Genomic DNA, 25,252 nt, shown 5'->3' on the forward strand with positions numbered 1-25,252 from the left:
GTCTTCCCTCCTGGCCTCCAAATGTATGAAATCAAAGAGTCTTTATTAGCTAACAGATAAGTTGAAACTGATGTGCAGTCTATTCTTAAGCACTGTCAGAAGGCCCACGGTAAAATTGTTGTCTGGTTGCATTTTTCAGATAGAAAGCTTGAATTTGCAGAGTGCTTTCAGAGCCAGGATGAGATGTGTAAAGAATCTCATGCACTCTTCTTTGGGCTTTTGTTCCATTGCTGGTATGGGTTAGTGTTGTCAGTCTCAGACTGCATGCTCCTTCAGACTGTAGGCTTCCTTAGAAATACACCTTTCAAAAAGATCTACAAACAATACAGATGTTTTTCCTGACTCTGCAGAAGTTGTGACTAGAAAGCTTCTCACCATTCCTTGTCTGGGGCTGACTTTTGTTTCTGTCCTTTTCATTATTCCCTGCTTGTTAGAGACTTACACTGTAGATTCCTTTATGATTGGTGATGATCTATTAGGCAGATCTGCTGCTCTCTCTGTTGGCTCCGTGATTCAGTAGAGTTAACCATTCTCATGTTGTAATTTGATCATTCATCAAAATTCTTATAGATATCAAATACTCATCTTTGAGAAAGTAACTATAGAATTATCTTAAAAGATGAGTCTTTACAAACATCTTTATCACAAAAGAGAAATCCTAGAGACATAATAATGCATAGCAAGGATAAGTGGGATAAAATATATGAAATAAATGAAAACCTACAGTATACTCAGCACTTTACTTTTTGTAGAACTATTGGCTGTGGTGGTATTCCTGTCAAGACTTATTAGAAAGACATTTGCAGTATTATTATAGCATTTTATTCTGTGTTCCTTTGAAACTCAGGAAGAACATAGCTAAAGCAAAAGAGGGTCTAATATGAAAGGGATATGCAAAACATAAATTGTGTGTCATCATTGAGAGACTAGTGATAAGTTATCTGAGTTATTGACAATCCAAAACAGATTTCCATTGTCTCAAAATTCTACCTTAAGAAGTGTGGAAAGCTTCAACAGTCTTTTAACAATTTTATTTTTTTAAAGTGTGTTAAGACAATGGCTATTATGAAGTCATGCCAAGAAATTATTAATTATAGCTATTGCATAAAGTAATCAATATGAGGGAGAAATAAATATTTGAAGTGCTTTCAGAACGTTTGGATTATTTTAAATCCCAGAAAGAGAAAATTATAGCTTACTACAGAATTTGGGCCAGTTCTTTTTGTTCACATTTTAACCCATTTCCTATTTAGGAAAAAAAAAAAAAAAGTGCTGCTTGCTGCCAGTGTTAATTTAATTTTACATAAACAAGCTCTCTGAGGCTGACTCTGACTGGTTTTTAATGTGAAAATGAAATATAAAAACTGTTCTTGTAGTTATTTCTAAACAGAACTTGTCTCTAATCCTAATGTAACAGAAACATATACATAAATCAGATTCATCAAATGAATCTTCAGCTAACTTCAAGAATGATGTTAACATTACACATAAGAATGCTACGTTTTCTAGGATTTGACATTCTCATTGATTGAGAATTACTATATTTTGTAAATGGAAATATCACTACTAAAATCAGAATGCTATAAATAGAATGATGTCATTTATTTCCAAAGACTATCAATATACTAGAACTATGCAAAAGTAATAATAGAAGTGAAATATTTTGTGGCAAACTTTAGGGGTAAGGTTAGTTTTGTAATCTACAAATTATCTTGAGGTAAAATGCTGCAGCCACAAATACTGCCAGTGAGTATTCTCAGGGCAAATGGGAAATGGGTTAAATGCTTTTCATATACCCAGGATTATTGGGCACAGAGAATAGCAGCTTAATTCTTTGTGGGGACAGCCTAGATCAGGATGGGTAGATATCTAGAAATGAGACACACCAGGATGGTCCAGAGAGCTCAGTGATGGTTGAGAGATGGCAGATGAAGCAGCTGGTACTACTCTTCACCCCTCTTTTCCTGGACAAGTTCTGGAAGCAGGTGCAGAACAGTGGCTTATGTGGATAGCTGAGATTGAGGCTCTATGACAGCCAATGGTGAGAGTCAGACTGAGCTTCAAGGGCAGGACTCTATACTTAACCCCAGTGTGCAGAAACAGGGATATTGTGCAGATCACCCCCACAGAGAAATATCACAACTGGAATAAAATTCAGGAACAACTTTGTACAAATAACGGAAAGGCTCCTGGTTACTATAGAATTGGACCACAGACAGGTTCTGGCTACAGGGCTAACTTGACACTAAGTCCTTTGGCCAAGTAGACTGGAACTCCCTAAATCCCCTAAAATTGGTTGCTCTAGCCTCTAGGATAGGCTAGCCAGTTCTAGGGGAGGCAGAGGGCAGGAGCTTTGCAGGGATATCAGGGATGATGGCAGTAGCCCTATGTTCAAAGCCAAACTTGCAAGGCCAGATCTTCCATGTTCTGCCTCAGTGATTCTCCCTTTCAGATTATCTTTGCCTTCTTTTATGTAAATTACAAGGAAAGATTATTATTTTCCCCTTTATTCACTACATAATTAAGTTGTTACTGCTTCACTCATGGACTAACAATGAATGACCTGTGAGGTTTTGTCCAGTTCCACTCTTCATATTAATGGATGGAGCCTCACCCGCATTTCCCACAGGCTGGATTGGACACTGCCCTGTCTTTACTACTGCTGTCAAATACTAGTGAAAGGTCAACACCACCACCAAGGTTTCTATTCCCAACTGCCTGGACAAATCACCACTTCTGAGTAGTAACTCTGGCAGCAGGATGATGTCATCATTGGTTGTTTTGCTCTTTTTACCAATACATTTTTAAGAGTGCTGACCTGGAAATTAAGAGACATGGGTATTATTAACCTGTCCTGTTAATCGCCACTTTTTCTCTACCTCTCAAGTCAGCTGTGATGAAATCTTTGCCCACCTTTCTGCCCAGGATACTTGAGGTTATATGAGTAAGACAGTTCAGTGCTCTTTGAAAACAGATAAGCAGTGTGGCAGGTAAGTTTCCCAAGTTCAGTGGACTTAGCAGCAAAATTCAGAGTATCTTTATTCTTATGGTTTAGAACAAGATCAGTTTCTTTTGAGCTTAATGCCCCCTCCTCAACCATAAGGTTTTTTTTTTTTTTTTGTAATTTTGGGGGGAAGTTCAGGGGTTATTTGTAGAAGGATAGGGATACCACAAGGTCACATTTTTTCAGATCACTTCTTAATTCAAACCAAAAGACTCATGCAATGAGAGAGGAAATCTTGGATAAACCAGCCCAGATTAGCAGGGGTGGTCATATCTCATATACATACTTGACAAGTAGGAGAACAGTTTTGTATTATGTAAGATACAGTCCTCAAAAAAATATATTATTTCTAGTGTAAGTTGTTGTAAAGAATTAAATTCTGCTGGAAAATAATCAGATGTATTTTATCTCCAAGACGTTTTAATTTCTGTTAAATGTCAGGAAGCAAATTAAATCCTAAATAAAGCTTAACCTAAAATTATATTTGAAGACTAGGTCTTTGAGACCAATGGGAATGTAGCTACAGTTTGTTTTGATTTCTTTGTGCTTTCTTTTAAACACTGTAGGCAACAGCATTATTGAAAAGAACCCTTACAGAAGAGTGTGAGGATAGGTCGGCTATTCACAGTAATGAATCATCTTGCAGCTTGCCATCTATTCTGAATGACAATAGTGGAATAAAGGAAGCAAAACCCGCTCTGTGGCTCAACAGTGTTCTTACAAGGGAACAAGGTAACTATTGTTAAAGGGTCTGTCCACAGCAAAAATGCGTTCAGAGTCAACGCGACACCCTCTTTCTCAAGGTATACCTATAAAATAAAGGGGACTAGTGAATACGTCTGATTTTAATATGTATAATATGTTATTTGTTTTATACCACCTTCCAATAAATATATGATTTTGTTTAGTCTAACAAGAATAGGAAACCTAATTGTAGTCTGCAGTTCTGCTGAACTTCAAATAAATTAAGTTTTTATAAGTTATGAAATCTTAAAATTAATCACTTGGCAGTAGATAATTTTGATTATCCTACAAAGATGAAGATGATTCCATTAAAATGACTCCATAAAGTACTTCACATAAAGTACTGTGTGAAGTTTTTAATATCACTTAATAGAATTTACTCATAACTTTTAAACATGCTTTTTAAATTATAATACAACCTTACAAAAGCCTGAACAGATAAGAATCAATTAATTTATGCCCCCCAAAATTTAAAAACCAATTTTTAGTATCCAGAAGTTGTGATCATTTGAGCATTATCGTTAAGTCCCTCCAGTAAATCACTATAGTGGTACTTCCAAGACAGCTATGAGTTGCTAAGGATGTATTCAGAAGTTGAGATATATGCACAGGATTTGAGGCTCACTTGTTTTAAGCCCTACTCAAATTCGATAGCTGTCAGACAAGAAATAAACTAACCAAAAAAAAGAAGGTAGGAAAGCAATGAAAATAAGAGGAATGGTAGTTAAAAAAACAAACAAAAACAAAGACCATAAATATATAGACCATAGATGTAACCCTGAAATGCATTCATATTATCGTGTGTTTGATTTTTAGAAGTTTCAAGTGGCTGCAGAGACAAGAGCAAGGAAGAAAGCATGGCAGCAAAGATTCCAATCACAGGTAAAGTTATGGTTGCCTAAGAGTTTCACACACAGGATTCAACCTTATAATATAATTAGAACATCCTAGGTTAGTGGTTTATGGACTTTGCTAAGAGCAGGCATATTTCAACTACTACATGCTGGAGCAGGAGATTAATCATAAGAACAAATGATTAATCATAAGAACAAATGATTATAACATGCAAGCTTACATTAACACAAACTAAGGTGGAAAATAATCATGTCTATTGAATTCTTTATAATCATCTTATATATTTACACATGTGAGCATCCCCCATCATGTAGCCTTTAAGCACCTGCGTCTGTGTGGAAAGGTCAGTCTCCATGGGGAATACCCAGTCATTATGGCAAACTACAGATGTTTCTGATTTTACTCTTTTCTTTCTTGTGATAATTGAATATGCATCATTAAAATAAGAGCACAGGTGGTGGGGGTGGGAGGGAGGTGTGGGGAATGCCAGACAGGAAGCTTGCTTGTCCCTCAGTTACAAAGCCTGTCTAATAATTTAAAAATTTGAGCAATAAGGTTTTACCAAGACTTGTTAAGATTTCTGCACATGTATTAGGCTTGTTTAGATGAAATCTGAATATCATTACTTTTTTTAGTTTTAGAATATTGACAGCAGCAATTAGTATTCTGAACAGAGTTCTATTTGTTGTACATCTACATTTAGTCATACCTTATTTTGTAAAGTGGTGTGCTACTTCATTATAAATTCAAAGGTCTGACTTTAAATATTTATACAAGTAAATACACCATTGCTCTAAGGTACTAAGGCATGCATCTGCATGTGTGGTAGTTTTGTTGTTTATATGCATAAAGGAATGAGTTTCTTTTATGGCAATACAATTCATGGACTGATGATTAATTTTTTAAACCACGTTTCTATGATGAACTCTGGTTTTGAAAAAGGAATTTATAGTAGAGCAATTATTTTATATATTCTGTATCAGATAATATTTCACTCTAAAATACAGAAGTTTTCTTCTAAATATTTCCCAGTGATATGTTTGTTGCATTTTTATTCTTTATTTTGAGAAAACTCTGGTAGAGTTCCCTCTTTATTTATTTTATTAATAGAAGTGTAGATGACCCCAAACTGCAAATAACCAAGACGTCATTTAGATACTTTTTTTTTGCATTTACCTTTGAATGTAGAAGTATCTAATGACCTCTGAATTTATTTCAGTTAAAATTAAAATCATAAAGTCTTATTGGGGAGAAACCAGGAAGTGTTCTAGTTGCCCGTTCTTACTAGTCTCCTAAGTATTCTTTCCAGTCATTCCTTGCTGCAGATAGATGACTCTCCCCAAAATTAATGCAAATGTTATTTTCCCATAGAATTTTTTATTAAAGTATAATTGACATATAACACTATGTTAGTTTTAAGCGTACAGTATAATGATTCAATATTTATATACATCGTGAAATGAGCACCACAATAAGTCTAGCTAACATCACCACACAGTTACAAAAATTTTTTTTTCTTGTGATGAGAGCTTTTAAGATTTACATTCCTAGCAATGTTCAAATATGCAGTACAGTATTATTAACCTTATCACCATCCTGTTCATTACCTCCCTATGACATTTATAACTGGAAATTTGTGCCTCTTTTTTGACCTTTTTTAAAATTTATTTTTCAATTACAGTCGACATACAATATTATATTAGTTTCAGGTATACAATATAGAGATTAGACATTTATATAACTTATGAAGTGATCACCCTGATAAGTCTGGTACCCATCTGACATAATACCTAGTTATTACGATACTATTGACTATATTCCTTATGCTGTATCTTACATTCCTGTGGCTATTTTTATAACTAGCAATTTGTACTTCTTAATCCCTTTCATTTTTTTCACCCATTCCCTCACCCCCTCCTATCTGGCAACCACCAGTCTGTGTCTGAGTTAGTTTCTGCTTTGTTTATTTTGTTTTTAGATTCCATATATAAGTGAAATCTTATGATATTTGGTTTTCTCTGTCTGACTTATTTCACTTAGCACAATACATTAGTCTAGGTCCATCCATGTTGCCACAAATGGTAAAATTTCATTCTTTTTTATGGCCAAATAATGTTTCATTATATATATGTACCACTTCTTTTTCTAGTTGTCTATTAATCGGCATTAGGTTGCTTCTATATCTTGGCTGTTGTAAATAATATTGCAGTGAACATAGGTGTGCATATATCTTTTTAAATTCGTGTTTTGGATTTCTTAGGATAAATACCCAGAAGTGGAATTGTTGGGTCATACGGTAGTCTTATTTTTTAATTTTTTGAGGTAACTTCAAAAAATTGCACCAGTTTACAATCCCACCAACAATGCACAAGGGTTTTTTTTCTTCACATCCTTGCCAACACTTGTTGTTTGTTGATTTATTGATAATAGCTACTCTGACAGGTGTGAGGTAATATCTCATTGTGGTTTTAATTTGCAGAAAATTTTTACCTTTTGTCCCCCTTCACTTATTTCATCCACCTTCGACCCCCTGCCTCTGGCAACCACCAACATGTTCTCTGTATCTATGTTATATAATTTCTTTATAAGAGGTAAGATAGTTAAGTACCAGGGTTTCAAATCTTCCTTCTCTTCATGTAGAAAAAGGTATGATGAGCCTAGAAGTAATAAGGGCTTTTTGCCATTAAGATTTTTAAAGAAATTTGTAATTCCAGCAACCTGCCATTAATCTATCAATAGTTAGCAGTTTAAAAAACATGCCAAAGTATTAGACATAAAATAACTTGCAAGATATGAAAAACTTTTCAAAGCCATTTACTTTGAGCATTGCCATTCTGTTCTTACCACCACACTTTTTTCATTCTTTGCTCTACACCCACTGACCTCCCATGGAGTTAATGTTTGAAGGTCTCATGCACCTTGGCTCCTACTTAATACTACTGCTGTGTCAGTCATTGAAGCTGCTTTGATCTCTTAAGTTCTTGATCATTGTCTCTTTATGAAATTTTTGTATCTTTTGTCAAAATTCTTTGGAGATTTCGCCTTTGGTAAAGTAAGGCAAGTATATATTTTATTTAAAATAAATTCTTCCTCCCCCTTTATGATACTTTTGTTGAGGCTTTCCTGCTTGGATGGGCTGCATTCCTCTAGGATCTTCCAAAGAAAAGGAACATCCCAGAGCCTGTGCTCTGGGAGTTGAGGAGATGTGGCAGTTGAGCCTGAGCTTTGGCATCAGCCATCAGTGTCTGCTCTTTACTCCCTGCCCATTTCTTTACCTCTCTGAGCCTCTGTATTAGAAAAGCAGACATACCTAGCACTGGGCAAAATTGTCTTAAAGTTTGAATAAGGTCATGTGTGTCAACATGCTAAGCATATACAACACACTCATACATGTTAGCTATAGTTTCTAATAATATTCTTAAGACTCTTAGTAGTAGTATTGGTCTTATGCACGGGCCCCACACTCCCCAGCAGTTCAAACAAGTGACATCTAGTTGAAAGGAACCTCACAAAGTAAACTGAAAGAGGAAAAGAAGCAGCGATGATGGGGTGCTGCGCCACAGAAAGAGTAAACCTGAGGAGAGTGCCTGGGCACCACCAGCCTGTTTGTTATTCTGATAGCTGCTTACCTTCCTGAGGTGCAGTACTGGCATAGTTCCTCATTGACCACTCTGACTATTAGTGCCTACTAGTAGTTTCTGCAATAAATTTTCACTTGAGAACTCAACTGATTTGAATCCAGAGGATGTTTACTAACCCAAAAACTTGAAGAGAGTTTTATGCTACTTTTGCAACTTCTAATTAGTCGTATGAAGAAACCCTTAGAGAAGGATCACAAAAAGCTGGTGAAGTGGCTCCTAGGGATCGCTCTGGTCAAGGCTCAGCTGTCTCTGCTTACATGCACACAGGTGAGAACATTGCAGGTTCCCTGATCACTAAGTGACAGTCCTCCCCTGATGTGCTGTATCAACATGGTTGGTGATCTGATGCAGCATTTCCCCAAAAGTGTTCTATGCAGTGCTCCACCCAGAAGATACTGCAAGGAAGACATATCTTGTGGCTAAACCCTATCTGGTTTCTCTCTCCTGGGCAGAATCCACAAGAGCATGTTGAAGACTTTTAGAAGACTTTCAGTAAACGAACTATTTAAAAATGTGAACATAAAGTCAAATAACTCACCTTCTGTTTGACAATGGAATCCTTTCTATAAACAGCCAACAGGATTAATGTTGTATGGAACATGTTTTGGGAAATTTACACACATGTGGAATGTTTTTTTAAAACCTTAAGTCTAATGAGGGCACAAGTTTTATCGATACACTAAAATTACCATCAGTGTTTTCCTGTGGTTTCTTTTTGTGGGAACCTCTCTTATAGATGAGATTGCTTTATAAAGACACTTTGGGCTACTTTAGTGTAACTAAACCCAGATGATGCTATGATTGAAATTTACTTGTCAAAGCTACTCCTCAAATTGATAACCTGCCCGTTACGGTAGTTATTCTCAATGGTCCTGAAGCACTCTACATCAGTGTTGGTCCTTCTCTGTGATTTTATTTGCTTTACAGCTTTCTCAGAAGAGATAAAGTAGAGAAAGAGGCCAGGATGAAATCCAGAGCAGGCACCAGGAAGGTGGGCAGAATGGGGGGAGGCGGAAGCCCTGAAGCTATACCATTTTCAGAATAATGAAGACCCTGGGAAAGTTTAACCTGAGAAACACACAAAAGCTATCTTTAAAAATTTGCCAGGGTACCACCATGTAGAAGGCAGAACATTAAATGAACATAATTGTAGAGTGTAGTTCAGTGAGTGTTTCAGGGAAGAAATTCACAGCTCAATAACGGAAAAACTTTCTAGCTCTTTGTATCAGCAAAACCAAGCTGAGTATCTTCCAAATGTGGGATTCTGTGCTGGGTCCTTGACCCGTGGCAGGAACCTGCTCTCTAGAGGAGCACTGTGGAAGGAATTCTCATTTCTGGGAACTAAGACCTACTTTCTAATGGTAAAAGACTGTGATTCTCAGTCCATATTAAAGAAAGAAAATGTGCCAACATTCTCATTTCTCTAATTCCCTTCCATATTTTGCTTATCACTCCCAACATAGGTCTTCTTGGAAGAGGTGTTCATCCTTAAGGAGTGTGCTATCACTTTGAAGGTATCTGCTTTGTTAATCATCATTATGGAGAGTGTGAGTTTTATAACTCTAGCTCCTGTAACCTGTGCTATAGTGCACATAGAAATCCTCCTGCACACACATCCACACACACAAGTAAGTATTCCCACAGCATGTATGATCTATTCTTGTTAACACAATCTACCTCTTTTACTAGTCTAGTTGTTCACACTAAAGAATCCAGGTAGAAATCAAAGATTAATGTTGATCTCTATGAATATATGGTTTTTTATATATTAGAAATAGCATATCATTTGTATGTATAGTATACCTTTACTTAGGAATACCACAGACAGCAAAAGACTGAGTCCCTGCCCTCACAAAGCCTCTATCATTTGTAATCTTCAAAAGAGCCCTGTGGGGTAAATATTAGTAACTCATTCTACAGACAGTCCAGCAGAAACTTAGAAGAGTTGATTCCTGCTCAAGGCCATATACCTTGTGTGTTGGATCTTGAGTTGAACTGAAACTTCGGGATTTAAGCCCCCAACTCCTGTTCTACTACTCTACCTCTTTCATTTTATAAGACTGCATCAGAATGTATGGATCAATTAAACATCAACATGTATCATAACAAAAGATGAGCTCTTCAAGGATGCTTTTGCAGCCATACTTTTCCTTTCTATTACATTAGGCCTAGAGAGGTGCTCAGCTTGCAAGGATTTCTGAGTGTGGATTGTACCAAGAGGTATGCCCTTTATAAAGAGGGGAAAATTTAAGTACACTTAGGCCCAAGACTATGTGCATGCAGTAGGATATTCAGATCAGTGTTTCCCTGAAATACTTAAGCCAGAATTAGAGCAATACTTACCTAGATTATGAAGGAAAGTCTCCCTCTGAATCACTTATACCCCCAAAGTGAAATTTCCCACATTGGCAATTTTATTTGTATGCACACTAAATTTACCTCTGAGAGTTAAGTGAATTTTAGCTTTAGTAAATGCTAAATATCATAAAAACCCATCACCTCACACAATATCTGGTATACAGTGGACGCTCATTTGTCAAACAAATGAATAAAAATTAGAGTATTATGGAGATTCCTTAAATGCTTGTTGATTCAGGCCAAAATACTGTCTCTTTCAGTCATTTACTCCACCAGTACTTTTCCCAGCCCACGTGCCTATCCTGGCAAAACTCATCTCCTTAAGCTCCATGTGAAAAGGGCTCACAGCTTTTATCTCAAGAAGATTAAGCCTCTGAGACTATCCATTCAGCTTCTCATTCTTTTAACATCAATTCTCTTGGTCAAACTGTGTTGAAAGTCATTGCCTGACTGCCATTTCTCACTGATACTCTTTGGCAAGCTGAAATATTCAAGGTCATTCTAGGGTATGTCTATTTAACAGCTTTGTAGGAAGTCAGCATAAATTTGAGGGGTGCTACTTGGGGTTTTGGGCAGTCTTTCCCAAAACATTATGCTTGAGTTTTACATCAGATTGGAAAATACCTGGAAACATTTGATAGCCAGATTGTCATTGGTGGCTAAATTTATCCTGGGAGAGAAGACTAGTGACAACTTTGGACTGCCAAAGTATAGTGGCATGATACCTCCACTGCTGAGACTTTATTTAAAATGTTCTTTATTTGTTCTGTCCCAGAAATGCACAAGAATCAGTAGACATGTTACCTGCTACACCTGGAACAAGGGGCCCCCAAGTCATGCAAAAGCAAGGAACTGCTTCTGGACTGTCCATTGTAGATCATTTGGCCCTGTGTGGCAGGGATCAGGCTGCGGGGACTTCACCCACTGGGCTAACTGCCTGCTACTCATTATGGCAAAGCATTCCTCACTCACAACATTATAGGGTCATGGTATTTATTTAACATAGTCATTAAAGAATGAAAGGCAGCTGTCTGAGAGTACTTTTTATTGGATTTTCCAGTGTTCAAGGCAATGAACTCGTATGTGCCTAGAGAAATTCTCGGCAGTTGCACGGTAGAATCCTGTATAGATTTTAAAAACATACTTGTGTTCCAGCCTCTTGACCAGTTCCATCAGAACCTCTAGTGGTGAGAGCTAGGCATCAACCTTTTATGACATACCCAAGTGACTCCCTAGGTTTGAGAACCATGGAGCAGGGGGTCTCAAAGATGAAAGAGCCCTTAGATGAAGTCATGTTGTGAAATACCCTCACTTTATACAGACTCGAGGAGAGAAAGAAGAGGTTGGGCTTTCAATATTTTAATAAAATCGGGATTAGGAAGTATATTAGTCATCCCTTGGTGTCTTCCAGAGGATTAGTTTCAGGACCTATTACCCTCACCCTCCCATTCAATGCCAAAATCCATAGATGCTCAAGTCTCATATAAAATGGCATTATATTTCATGTAGGCTATAGGAGGATATGCTTCCATATCACTTCATTAGTGTGGATTAGCATAGTGCTCAGCATGTGGCAAATTCAAGTTTTGCTTTTTAAAACTTTCTGGGATTTAAAAAAATATTTTTCATCTGCAATTGGTTGAATCCATGGATGCAAAACCCGTGGATACAGAGGGCTGAATGCATTTTCCTAGGGCTGCTGTAACAAACTATCACAACCTTAAAACAACAGAAATGTATTTTCTCACAGTTCTGAATGCCAGACATCTAAAATTAAAGTGTCCGCAGGACTGTGCCCCCTCTGAAGGCTCCAGGGGAGGGTCCTTGCCTGCCTGTTTCAGCTTCTGGTGGCTCCTGGTTTGTGGCAGTGTAACTCCGAACCTCTGTCTCCATCTTCACATCAACTTCTTTTTTGTGTCTCCCATGTCTACTGCTCTTCCTATCAGGATACCATTCATTGGATTTAGGGCCCACTGCAAATCCAGGATGATTTCATCATGAGATTCTTGATTAATTACATTTGCAAAGAACCTATTTCCAAAAAGGTCACATTCTGAGGTTCCGGGTGGACATGAATTTGGCGGGGGCCAGGGGGGGAACATACATTATTCAATCCCCTACAGGGGCTGAGGAGGGATTTCTTCATATTTTACATTCCTAGAATCCAGTTTATCTTATTCAGTGATTATTCCTTGCACTACTATAAGTGATGAAATTGATAATATTAATGTCTCTATTTCTGAATCTTCTCATTATATAAATTATTGAGTGCAAATTGCGAAAACTATTATTGTTTTTAAAGACTAATTATGCCAGTAAAATATACCTGACTGATCATGATCACTCAGTCTTTGAAAACATAAAAATTCTATGACTTTGAGAGTTGAAAATTCACCTCCCATGGTTGAACAGATAAGTGGCAGGCACTGTGGTTATAAATTTACATATGAAGCAATACCAGCAAAACTGTTTCAATTCCATTTTAAAATGTTCATTAAAGGTCAGTTATAAGCCTGGCATTTATGTTCAGGTGTAATTGTTGAATTATTTCATAAAAATTAAGAATGTAATGTAAACCTACTTCCTGAAGCCACTCCAGGCATGTCGTATGAATTAGGTGTTACTCTGTGTATCAGCCCTCTCTGTGAGAGGGCAGAGAAACCTGGACAATAGATATACAGACCCAGGACTACTAGTGGAGTGGAGTGGAAAGTCTGGACATGAAAAGTAGACTCAACCTCTGTATCTCACATTCACATAGACTTATGACCTAAAGACTAAAATTCCTATAGATGAGTTTTCTGTATTTTCAAAATTGTGAAAGACCCATAGCCTAATAGTTTCTCATTTTTATTTGAGCAAATTACTAGAGAAGTGGTTTCTGGATTTTAAGTAATAATATTTATCTTTAGAATTAATTTTAGAAACATATCCCACAATTATTGTTTCATTTTGCGAAAATGACTGAGTTCACTGCATCAGCAACACATCTAGTGTAGTATGCAAAAAAAAAAAATTGCATGGGTATAGGTATATGTGAAAAGTAACAGCACTGGGAAATTTAGCAGACAGAAAATATTTTTCAAATTTAATTTTAAAAATTCTATGTACTTCATATAGGAATGGTAATTTAGCCTTTCTTACTCAAAGATGCCCAGTTCTTTGTCAGTTCAAGGTTGTTTTTTTTCTCGCTGTAGTGATAGTATTTTTCTCGCTGTAGTGATAGTATTGTTTGTATCTCCTTTGTGATTCCTTTTCTGGACCTAACTCTTTTTTCATTAGGGATTTCTGTGAAAGCCATGGACAGAACCTCTGACTCAGAGACACCCCATAGAGGCTGGTGAACCACACGTTTATCTGGCTCTTATAATGGGTTGTTAAAAGCACTTGTTCATCAGATATTTTCTTTTTATTTGTAGATTTAGAAGTATTTTAGCAGGTGTACATTTGCATATAAAAGAGAATAAAAGATAAGAAGTTGAGGGTTTTTCTTTCTCTTCTCTCCAACATCATCTCTCTCCTACCTCCCTTTATTCAGCATGTTTTCACTTTGTTTCTCTAGCCATTTCCATTTTCTAGACACAAAATACATGTCAAAAAGAAAAAAAATAATCTCAGTGATCCATCACCACTTTGCAGGAAGATCAATGATTGGGTTTGGCCAGCTTATGTAAGGAAGTAGGAAGATATATTTATCTCATTGTGTCATCTGTCTGGAATTAATAGTCAAGGATAGATTTTAAGTCCCTGGCCCCCTTGCCTTACTTTATTTTAAACTATAATCTTTTCTGCTTTTTAAACTAAATCTTAACACATTTGAGTATGTGATAGATGCTCGACCGAGAGATCCAGAACTGAAAGCTTGAGCATGCATGCATGTTTGTTTCTGTGTGTACCAGAACATTCTCATTGAAAATACGTATTCTTGGGAGGAGGGGCAAGATGGCTTAGAGGCTTTGTACATCTCTTCTTGTGACCACACCAGAGTTGTGACAAAACCACAGAATAAACAGCAAGCAGAGTTGCCTGGGGAGAAAAATAAGAAATCACCCTGCAGTGGTAGGAGGGGGCGGAGATGCAAGGCTGCCTGGTCCCGCAGTAAGACAGAGGCTGCAGCAGCTGCAGCCAGCAGGTGCAGACTCCTCTTGAAGGCCACAGCCACACTTTTACAGTGATGAACTCACTCACTCTGAGCCTCAGCACTGGGTCGGCTGCTCAGGAGGTACCAGGATATATGGGAGGACACTGAGTTGTTGGGCTTCAGGGCAAGGGCCAGAGGCAAGGCTTTCTCCCCATAGAAGTGCTGGTAGTATCCGTTGTTCCTCTGTTGAGCCCTCCCCCATCCTAGCATACAGACACAGGCCCCGCAGGTGCCGTCATAGCCGAGACATCATCAAACTGGATAACAGAGGTTGCTCTGCCCAGAGGATTCCCTGAAACTCTGTGCCTCCCAACTTGCAGTCCTACCCAAGACACATCCAATGGTGTCCTTGGTGTGCACTGTTCCCCTTGCTGAATAGCTCCAAGCCCCACACTGGCAGCAGCCAGCATTGGTTTCTGGTGTGGCCTCTTGAGGCAACTATAAGCACAGCATCTGTGGATTGCTTGCTAAATCTGACCAGGTGGCACAGGATGGTGCTAAACTTGACCTGCAGTTGGACCCTTCAGGACTGTGCCACTGGACACCTACTACATAAAGCCATACTAATAAGACTGGGAGACTTAGGAGCTTTGCTTAGTACATAGAAACAGACAAAGAAAGGTAGCCAAAATGGGGAGACAGAGATGCTTGTCCTACGTGAAAGGACAGAACTAAGCTCCAGAGGCAAGCAATCTAACAGATAAAGATGCTCAATGAACTTAGTAGAAGAGATGAACTCAGTGAAAATTAAAGAGATAAAAAACATAAAAATGGAAATGGAAATTATAAAAGGGAGCTAGTCAGAAATGAAGAACATGTTATCTGAGATGAAGAGTATGTAAGAGGGAATCAGCAGAGTGGGTGAAGTGCAGAATGGAATACCAATATAGAAGATGGGGTAGCAGAGGACACCCAATCAGAACAGCAAGAAAAAAAGTAACCAAGAATATAATAATAATTTAAGAAGCCAATGGGACAAAATTAAGGGTAAAAGCATCCATGTCACAGGGATACCTTAAGAGGGAGAACAAGAAGTTGAATATGTGTTTGAAGAAATAATTATGGATAACTTCCCTAACCTGATGAAGCAAATAGACATACAACCCCAGGAAGCTCATAGAGTCCCCAAAAAATGAATCCAAAGAGGCCCTCACCAAGACACATCATAATTGAAATTCCAAAGATTAAATACAAAGAGAGAATCTTAAAAGCAGCAAGAGAAAAGCAGTTACCTACAAGGGAGCTCCCATAACACTGATAGCCAGTTTCTCAAAAGAAGCTTTGCAATTGGAAGGGCTTGGCACAAAATGTTCAAAGTGATGAAAATCCAAGACCTACAACCAAGATTACCCAGCAAAGCAATAATTTAGAGTCAAAGGACAGATAAAGAACTTCCCAGACAAGAAAAAGTTAAAGGAGTTCATCACTACCAAGCCAGTATTATAGAAATGTTGGAGGGACTTCTTTAAGAAGAAAAAATATGTATCAAAAATGATACATATGAATAAAGAATGGCAATAACTACATATCAATCAACACGTACTTCAAATGAAAAGAAAGTCAATACTCCCATCAAAAGATAGGGTGGATGAATGGCTAAGAAAACAAGACCCTTATATGAGCCGCCTACAAGAGACTCACTTCAGATTAAAAGACACACACAGACAGAAAGTAAAGGGATGGAAAAAGATATTTCATGATGGACCTAGAGGGTGCTGTGCTGAGTGGAGTGAGTCAGATAAAGACATGCCATATGATTTCATGTACATGTGGAATCTAAAGGATAAAATAAACAATGGAAAAAAACTCACAGATACAGAGAATATTTGAGGGTTACCAAATAGAAGGGGATGTTGGGAAGGTAGGTGAAAAAGGGCAAAGAGATTAAGAAGTACAAAGGATAGTTACAAAATAGTTATGGAGGTATAAAGTATAGCATAAGGAATAGAAACAATAATATCGTAATATGTAAGGGGGTAGAAAAGTACTAGGCTTATGGGATGATTGCTTTCTGAGTTATATAGATCTCTAATCACTGTGCTGTACAACTGAAAATTGTATTCCATCTATAATTGAAAAAACTCATTGAATTGTATACTGAAAATATGAGCAACTAATTGTCTATTCTATTTCAATAAAACTGTAAAAAAAAAAGATGTGAAAATAAGTGTATTCTTTAGAAATAATTGTTTTATATAATAATTTCACTACTCAGTAGTTTTCTGAGAGTTCAACATTATTAATAGGAGAAAGTGTTTCCTTGGAGTTCCAAGGAGCTACCCAATCCTTAGATTTGCAGACTTAGAGTTTACTTGCCCATTGAGAAGATTAAAATTTTTTCCTCCTTGGAAATGTATGAACCTTATCCCTACCTTGTTTGTAGAAGGCTAATTTGAACCTTGCAATATAGCTTTGCCTTTTTACTTTATGAAGTTGGACTCCTAGCCAAGTCTTCTAAACTACTCATGGAGAATGTCTGAATTGTTTGAGCACCTCTAGCAAAAGGTATACTCTTGCTTCCAAAGAGTTGGAAACCTGGTCCATTTGATACATACAGCTACTTAAAAATATCTATATACTGTTGCAGCCTCCCTTGATAATATGTGCTGGGGTCTCTTTAAGTGAGATTTTCCTAACATCTGGCTTATATCCCTTGGCTAAAGTTTTTCACAGTTTTCTTGCCCTACTTTTTGCAACACAGAAAAAATTGCTTACCACCATCTAGTTTTGATGTTGCAAGTATGTTCTGTTTGGCCTGTGCAGTTTTTAAATTTTTTTTATTTAAAAAGGCAGAAGTCTGGTAAGACTAGGACTACTTTCCCACCTGAAAGCAATTCCCACCCTCTAGACAGGGCATGCACATGTTTCCAGCCTGTTACAAGGCTCACCCCTCCCACTGCTCCCTCCCTACCAGAGTCACTTATATATAGTTTCTGCTTGGCCCCAGAAAGTGTCTGCATTTACAATCCCACCTTGTCCAGTCTATTTGCAGAATCTATGCTCTTGAACTAGATTCTTCCCTTCTACACAGGCTATGTAGCCTTTAACCTCTCCTAATTATTCTAACCAAAAATTAATTTTGCTTTTCCTTTTTGGATTGTCTCCTAGTCCTTCATATGTTATTTTATGCAGTTCTTCAGGCTAAAATAAGGGTAAATAAGGGTGTGATACATGCTGGTTTGGTATCTCTGGTCCTGCCTTAAATAGTGTTTAGTCCTCCAAGTAATTTCACTGAATCCTTTAACTTTTAAACTTCATTTTGCCCTTAAACTTAGAGAAATTATGCATCAGGGATGGGGCAGGTGATGTGCTCAGCAGTTCTTAGCTTGATTTTGCCAACCCTTATTGCTTGGTTCAGGGCAGCTACATCCCAGATAAAAATTGTCCAGGTGGGATTCAGTAACTCTCTGCTTAGAGAAGGGGCATAAGGATTAAATACCAGTGAGGAACCATGGTTAGTAAGGGGTGAGCTCTGGTTGAATGGAGCAGGAGAGATGAGCTGTCTCCCTCTAAAACTGTTGTACAGTTGAAGCATGCTCAGGCAGCCTCGAAGGGCTAAGCTCATGGCCCATTTAGAGAGTCCAAGTCCTTCAGTAAGGAAAGAGAAGAAACCAGAATGGAAGGTTTGGAACATGGAAGTGGCTTTTTTCCAGAGTAGTGAAGTGGTCTCTTGCTGCTAAGAGTGAATTCACTTCACATTCCTTCCTTTCTAGACTCAGACCAGTAATAATATTGGTCTGTCTTGTATTTGGACAGAATACTTAATCCTCCCAAATCTAAACTATACATTAAAATTACTAGCTCGATATTTTTCATGAAAATTCCCTCCTGAAAGTAACTAGCATGTTTTCCTTGTTCAGAGAAGCATGAGAGCCAGGTCACTAAAGTCAAATAATTTACCTTTAGACAGTAGAAAGAGGAACCCCCAAATCTAGCTTCCAGCCACTAGGAGCCTTATCAAGAAGCAACCTTTTTTCTTTCCTTTTTAAAAATTTCTATTTTGCTGTTTTTTCTTGACCAAATGACTTTAATTGAATACAAAACTAGCGTATGGTCATTAAGACCTTGACTTGTATTGTTGCAGAAAAGTTGCAAAAATCAGACCAGTGAGAAACCAAGCAGCACTCGGAAAGTTGAAGAACTCAAGTTTATTATGCCGGCGGTCCCAAAGGAGCTAGTACTCTGAAAATCTGGGCCTGGAGCTCAGTTGCAACATTGCTTATATAGAATTTATTTGGCAAGGGCTGATTGGTTGCGTGGGAGTTGCTGTGGGTTGCTATGGGTTGCAGGCACAGGAGTTACAGTTGATTACATTTGTTGCTTAGATGGAACAAGCAAAAGGGAAGATGAGTCTTTAGTTAATTTTGAATAAGGCCTATGCAGCAAGAATTTCTACAGAAGTAGAACAAAAGGTGATTAGCCTTTTGAGTGAAAATTCCTCTTCAGAATCCTAAAAGCTGAAAAACTTTTTGGTTGATCTTTATAGAAACAGCATTTTTACCTCTTTTACAGTGATTCTTTACCTTCCTAGAATTCAGGAACTCTGTTTTTGATTTTATTAATGACCTCCCCCACCCCCCACCCAAATTACCTTACAACAACAAATCTGAAGTAAAATGGACATTAAGACTGATTGGAGAATATTATGATGCCATCCTATTGGAGCACTTTTAGGACAGTGGGACTAACCTAAAGCAAGAAACGCTTTCTACCCCGGCCAGTACTCAACACATATGGCTAGAAGTTACCCAAAACAATATTTTCCCCTCTACGTGCACTGTATCTGGTGTTTTCTTTATTAAAATTTTCTATATAGTAGTTCCAATTATACAGCATTTAATATCTCAAAATATGCTCGTTTTAAATACTTATTTTTATCTTCATTGATTCTCAGTAGGGCAAGATAAGTTACATTTTTATTCTTCAGCGCGATGGTAGTTTTAATCCAGTAATAAGGGGTTTGTGGCTAAGTTCTTAAATTGAGACAGCAAAAGCAGGAAGGCGTCTGATTGCCAGCCCCTGGCGCTAACAGCAGGGAGTTTATTTGTGGCCATGTTAAAGATGAGAACATGGATGTCTATGCTAAAACTTTCATTCTCCATCTTCCCTTTCATCCAGGCATCCTTGGGACTCGAGGTAATGGGAAGGTTGTGTCACTTGGGTCCTTTATGTGATCTTCATTGTTTTTCCCAAAGTCTTTCCACCTTAACTTAAAGCAGATGCTATTAGAAGCCCTGCAGGGCTAAGGGTTTCCTGTGGACCCTAGCCAAGTCCAGGCTGCTGCTGTTCCCTCTGTGGCACCTGGCTTTGCTCCTTAAAAGTGCTCTTTCTGTTCCCACAACAAACCGGGGTTAGATATTTCTTAGCTCTGGATGTCTGATCTCTTCTACTATTGTTCCTTCCGGACCCTCCTGCCATTCAACCAGCCCAGAAATCCTGCACTCAGATTGAAGAGGAAGTTTTGGGAATTTTATTAAAAGCTAATTAGCCTTCTGTTCTGCTTCTGTAAATATGCTTGCTGCATGCAAGAGTTCACTTGCAGAGCTCACTTGCTCTTTGCTCAACCTGTCTAAGTAACAAATGTAATTGCTTGTACCCCAGCAGTTCCTGGCTCTTGTAGCACTTTGTACCTTAGCAGCCCCACCCCTCTTTCCTGTAACAATTTATAACCATCGAGAACCCATAACTCCAACCCTTCTACCAATGTTACTATTTGCAACCATAGCACCTTCCACCATTTGTAACAGTCTGAGTTCAACCAATTAGCTTGTGTAAAAGTCCTGTATATAAGGAATGTTGCAACTGAGCTGGGGGCCCAGACTCTTCAAAGCACTAGCTCCTCTGGGACTGCCCATAATAAATGTGAGTTCTTCTCCCGGAGTTACTGCTTAGTTTTTTGCTGGTCTGATTTTGGAGCTTTTCCACAACAAAATGTAAGAGCCTAAGAGCCAGAGCAGGGAGTGCTCCAAAGTACTACCAGGTGACCAACCAAGGAAATCAGTGCTGCTGCTGCTGATTCATTCCTGTAGTGGCTTCTGCAAATCTTGGATTAGAGAGAAGCCATTTTACTATGAGTTGAACCTATCCACAGATCCACTCAAAATAATGGAATTTGCGACGTTGAATAAACTCATACAACTTGTCTTTGAGTCTTGAAAACCGGGTTCAATTAAATTGTTTGTTTTCAGAATATCTAAAAATGGATAGTTCAAAAAAATAATTTGCATGCATTTGAAAAGTATTAACATCGCAGGAAGAATTTAAGAAATTCCTAGGTAATAGAAAATTCAATATTTCTGTGTATTCTTTCATACCTAAAACAATAACAATGTGTCAATATCATTAAATATTCAATATGTGTTCAAATTTTCTTTACAGTTTTTTTTAAAAATCAGTAGCCAATGTATGCCATGATAATGCATTTGTTCCATATGTCTCTTAACTAGGGTGACAATTTATTACCTAAACTAGAAAACTCTTGGCAACAAAAGGGGATCCTATTAATTGTACTAGGACAACAGCCATAAACCTGAATTGTCATGGACAAATTAGAATATCTGGTCACTCTACTTCTTTTCAGTTATGTAAAAAATACATAATATTAAATTTACCATCTTCATCACTTTTAAGTATACAGTTCAGTAGTGTTAAGCATATTCATGTTGTTGTGCAGTAGATCTCTAGAACTTTTTAATCTTGCAGTCCTGAAATGCTTTATCCCAGCCCTTAGTAATCACCTTTTTACTTTCTGTTTCTATGATTGTGACCACTTTTGAAACTTCATATGAGTGGAATCATATGGCATTTGGCCACTTATGACTGGCTTATTTCACTTAGCATAATGTTCTCAGGGTTCATTCATGCTGTAGTTGTAATAAGATTTCCTTCTTTTTTTAAGGCTATGTAATATTTTATTATATGTATATGCCAAATTGTCTTTATCCATTCAACTATTGATGAACATCGGGTTGTTTCCACCTCTTGGTTATTGTGAATAAATGCTCTGATGGACACAGGTGTGCCAGTAACTCTTTGAGATCCTGTTTTCAGTTTTTGTGGATAGATAACCAGAAGTGGGATTGCTGGATTATATGGTAATTCTGTTTTTAATTTGTTTCAGAAGCTCCATACTATTTTCTATAGTGGCTGTATTATTTAACATTCAAACTAACTGCACAAAGGTTCCAACTTATTCACATCTTCAACAGCACTTGTTATTTTCTTGTTTTGTTTTGCTTTGCTTTGTTTTGCTTTGTTTTGTTTTGCTTTGCTTTGCTTTGCTTTGTTTTGTTTTGTTTTGTTTTGTTTTGTTTTATTTTGTTTTTGATAGTGGCCATCCTGATGAGTATGAGATGATATCTCCTTGTAGTTTTGTTTTACATTTCTCTAATGATTAGTGATTTTGAGCGTCTTATCATGTGTATATCATTAGTATATCTTCTTTGGAGAAATGCTAATCAAGTCCTTTGCCCATTTGATTTTTGTTGTCAAGATATAGAAGCTTTTTGTATGTTCTGAATATGAACCCCTTATCACATGTATGATTTTCATTATTTTCTTCCATTATGTAGGTTGCCTTTTCACTCTGTTGATTGTTTTCTTCAATGTATAAAAGTTTTTAAGTTTGATATTGTCCTATTTATTTGTTTTTATTTTGTTGACTGTGCTTCTGGTCACCCAAGTAATCATTGCCAAATGCACTGTCCTGAAGCTTTTATCCTATGTTTTCTTCTAGGAATTTAATACTTTTAGGTCTTACATTTAAGTCTTTAATCATTTTTCGAGTTGATTTTTCTCTATGGTATAAGGTAAGGGCCGAACTTCATTCTTTTGCATGTGGCTATGCAGTTATCTGTGTCTTTTTTTAATCTATAGAAACGAAAGCATACCAGTTGCTAAAGCAGTCTACCCTTCAATATAATTCAAGTGAAACTGAAGATGAATTTCAAAAAGCGGATGCTTCTGCATTACAGCTGTCAGGTAAGCAAGGGTGAATTCAGCACTCGAAATCAGTGCCTAGGAGACCCAGGGCAGCTGCCAGTGCTGTATTCAGGGAAAAGTGGTCATTCTTTGAAGCTTTCTGGAGTTAAATTTGTAACTCACCAGGTCAGAATGAGCCAGTAGTTTTTCAGCCTTCAACAAACACAAGTTCAGAAAAGTCTCCCTTCCTGGATATGTGCTGGAAGCACAAGATGATGGCTCTTACAGGCCCTTGAATTCTACTTGGTATATCATGATAGTAACTTATCACTAAGTACCACAGGAGACACCCCAAATTCCTTCTCTTCCCCCATTTTCCAGTTTCTTAATCATCAATGGGAAGTGTCATCCTAGGCTACCATCCCTCACCAGGATGTTGGGGAATATGAGCTTCTTTAGATGAAAAGACTAAATCCCACTAAAAACTAATTTTATGTTTAAATCTAAGTCCTTAAATTTAGAGTTTTTTGTTTTAATTGTAATTTTCTCTGTTTTCTTATACTTTATTATTTTTGTTCTTTTCAGTGGCTTTTATTTTATTATACCTTTTGGTAAATGGATTATAAACCACCATGCTATAATTTTACCTACCAAAATGAACAATGATTTCTTAATATTACATAATTCCCTGTTCATAGTCAGATTTCCCAGTTGTCTCAAAGATGTCTTTACCAGACATATCTTTGAGGGACATACTTATGGTGACATCAGACTTGTCTTTGGAGAGCTAGTTCCTAAATAATATTAGTGTTAGAATTGGTTGCTGCAAAATTCAGTTATTTTGGTTACTTTGAGGATTCAGTGAGCCACTGCAGGTTAAATTCCCAGCACTGTGCCTGTTAGAGAAAAGCCTCTGGGGAGGGCTGCCCATATTGTTGGTGGTGGTTATTTGAATTTCACAAACATGAGACTTTGTAGTTTGTTTTGGTATAAAACGAGGCCTGTGCCTCAATGAAGGTCTTCATCACTTTGGAGAGATATAGCACTTGTGAGCCCTTAACTGTTTGCTTTTCATCACCTTCTTCACATTTTAGTCACAGAATTAGAGTCCAGAATTATCTTAGAAAGTACTTATCTAACCCCCTCATTTTACAAATGATGCCCCAAGGGAGTAATGCCTTTTTCAGAGCATTATAGCTGGTTAGCAGATATACATAGTTTGGAAGGTGACCCAACAAATCTGTTTTTGGTAAGTATATTTTGGATAGTTAATTGGACAGGTTCAAAGGATGAATAAATTAGCCAAAAGTTGTAGTCCCTTAGATGTGTATCAAAAATTTTACACTGTTAATATGGTTATAATTAACATATTTTTGTTAATTTATTCATAGTGACGTGCTGCTTTGTAGATTGTGTAGTTAAGTACCCCTAGATTCAGTTTTCTTACTCTACACTCAGAATTATACTATGTAATTCTGCAAGATTCCAAATTATCCAGCATTGGGATCTTAGAGGTGCTTCTGATAGTGTTCGCTATCATTGTAGTTAGATACTTCCTCTAGTATTTATTGTACATTTGGTCATGCATTACTTTTTCATTCTCATTCTCACTCTGATCCTAGGGACTTCTATGAGCTCCAAAGAGAAGCAGGAAAATAGGCTAGTAGGGCAGAGGAAAATGGAAGCCAAATTCCTCATGTTAAACTTCACAACACTGCTACAGGTAGTGATGGGAATGTGCATTCTGAACTCAGGAGCCACCCCCAAATCTAACTTTTGAAGACGCATCACATACTTTAGTTACTTTCTACATCACAGGTCTTAGGTCTTTGTCTCTGGATTATCTCTAAGGAAAGCCACTTAAACTTGTTCCTCTGTTTTCATGTCTGAAATTCCTTGGTCCTGTGCAGACCCTATTCAGGCAGAACATGGACATATTATTAATAAAGAATTGCTCTGCTGCAGAGGTCACATGCAGGCAGGCAGGTTACACATTAGAAACTCAGCAAATGTTTTTTGCTGAGATGCCCATGCACTCTCTATACGTGATCTTGTCTTGGACAACTGCCAGTTAAGAATAATACTTAAAATAGACACATCCAAGGCAGAGGACACCCAGGGGGCAGAGGTCAGGGATTGCCTGCAAGCATCATGAGGACAGTCCAGTTCCCCCAGCTTCAGGGAAAGAAATGGATTCTGCATCTTCCCCATCAGCCTTGTCAGACCGGTTAAAGAGTGGCTTTGATAGTTTTCAGCTGAGATTCATTCTCCTCTGTGAGATGGAAAAACAGAGGATTTGGCAGAGGGACTAATGATGAGTGATGTGGGTAACTATCATTCAGGGGTGTCAGTTATTTCTGAGACTGGTTCCTAGTGTCCAGCATCTTGGTGATGTCTCTGCCTGCGTGTTATAACAGTGTAACAGTTATCCAGAGCTTGATGCCACATTAGAGACCCCTGTGCTCACACATGCATCTTGATCATTTAAAATGGTGCTCTTTGAATGATTTTATTTTTTACTTTTTGTGGCTTCTGTGTATCACAGGAAAACCCCTTGACTTCCTTTTGTTATTCTACCAACATTTTATT

The 25,252-nt window shown here is 37.6% G+C and overlaps 1 protein-coding gene across 6 annotated transcripts in view; it reads left to right on the forward strand.

Annotated features, from left to right (window-relative positions):
- KIZ (kizuna centrosomal protein) overlaps nucleotides 1-25,252 on the forward strand; it is a 105,065-nt gene that overhangs the window by 66,790 nt on the left and 13,023 nt on the right. For 4 of the 6 annotated variants that reach the window (XM_016126362.2, XM_036229726.1, XM_036229727.1 and 1 more), the window contains 3 exons: nucleotides 3,571-3,736; nucleotides 4,565-4,630; nucleotides 22,619-22,723. In XM_016126362.2, coding sequence (XP_015981848.2) covers nucleotides 3,571-3,736; nucleotides 4,565-4,630; nucleotides 22,619-22,723 — 337 coding nt within the window. Of the gene's footprint in view, nucleotides 1-3,570; nucleotides 3,737-4,564; nucleotides 4,631-9,707; nucleotides 15,851-22,618; nucleotides 22,724-25,252 lie in introns of those variants that run through there. The other 2 variants (XM_016126365.2, XM_016126364.2) reach the window with 2 other exon arrangements.

Source organism: Rousettus aegyptiacus, unplaced genomic scaffold (genome assembly GCF_014176215.1).
Source record: "Rousettus aegyptiacus isolate mRouAeg1 unplaced genomic scaffold, mRouAeg1.p scaffold_m13_p_12, whole genome shotgun sequence".
NCBI lineage: Eukaryota > Metazoa > Chordata > Mammalia > Chiroptera > Pteropodidae > Rousettus > Rousettus aegyptiacus.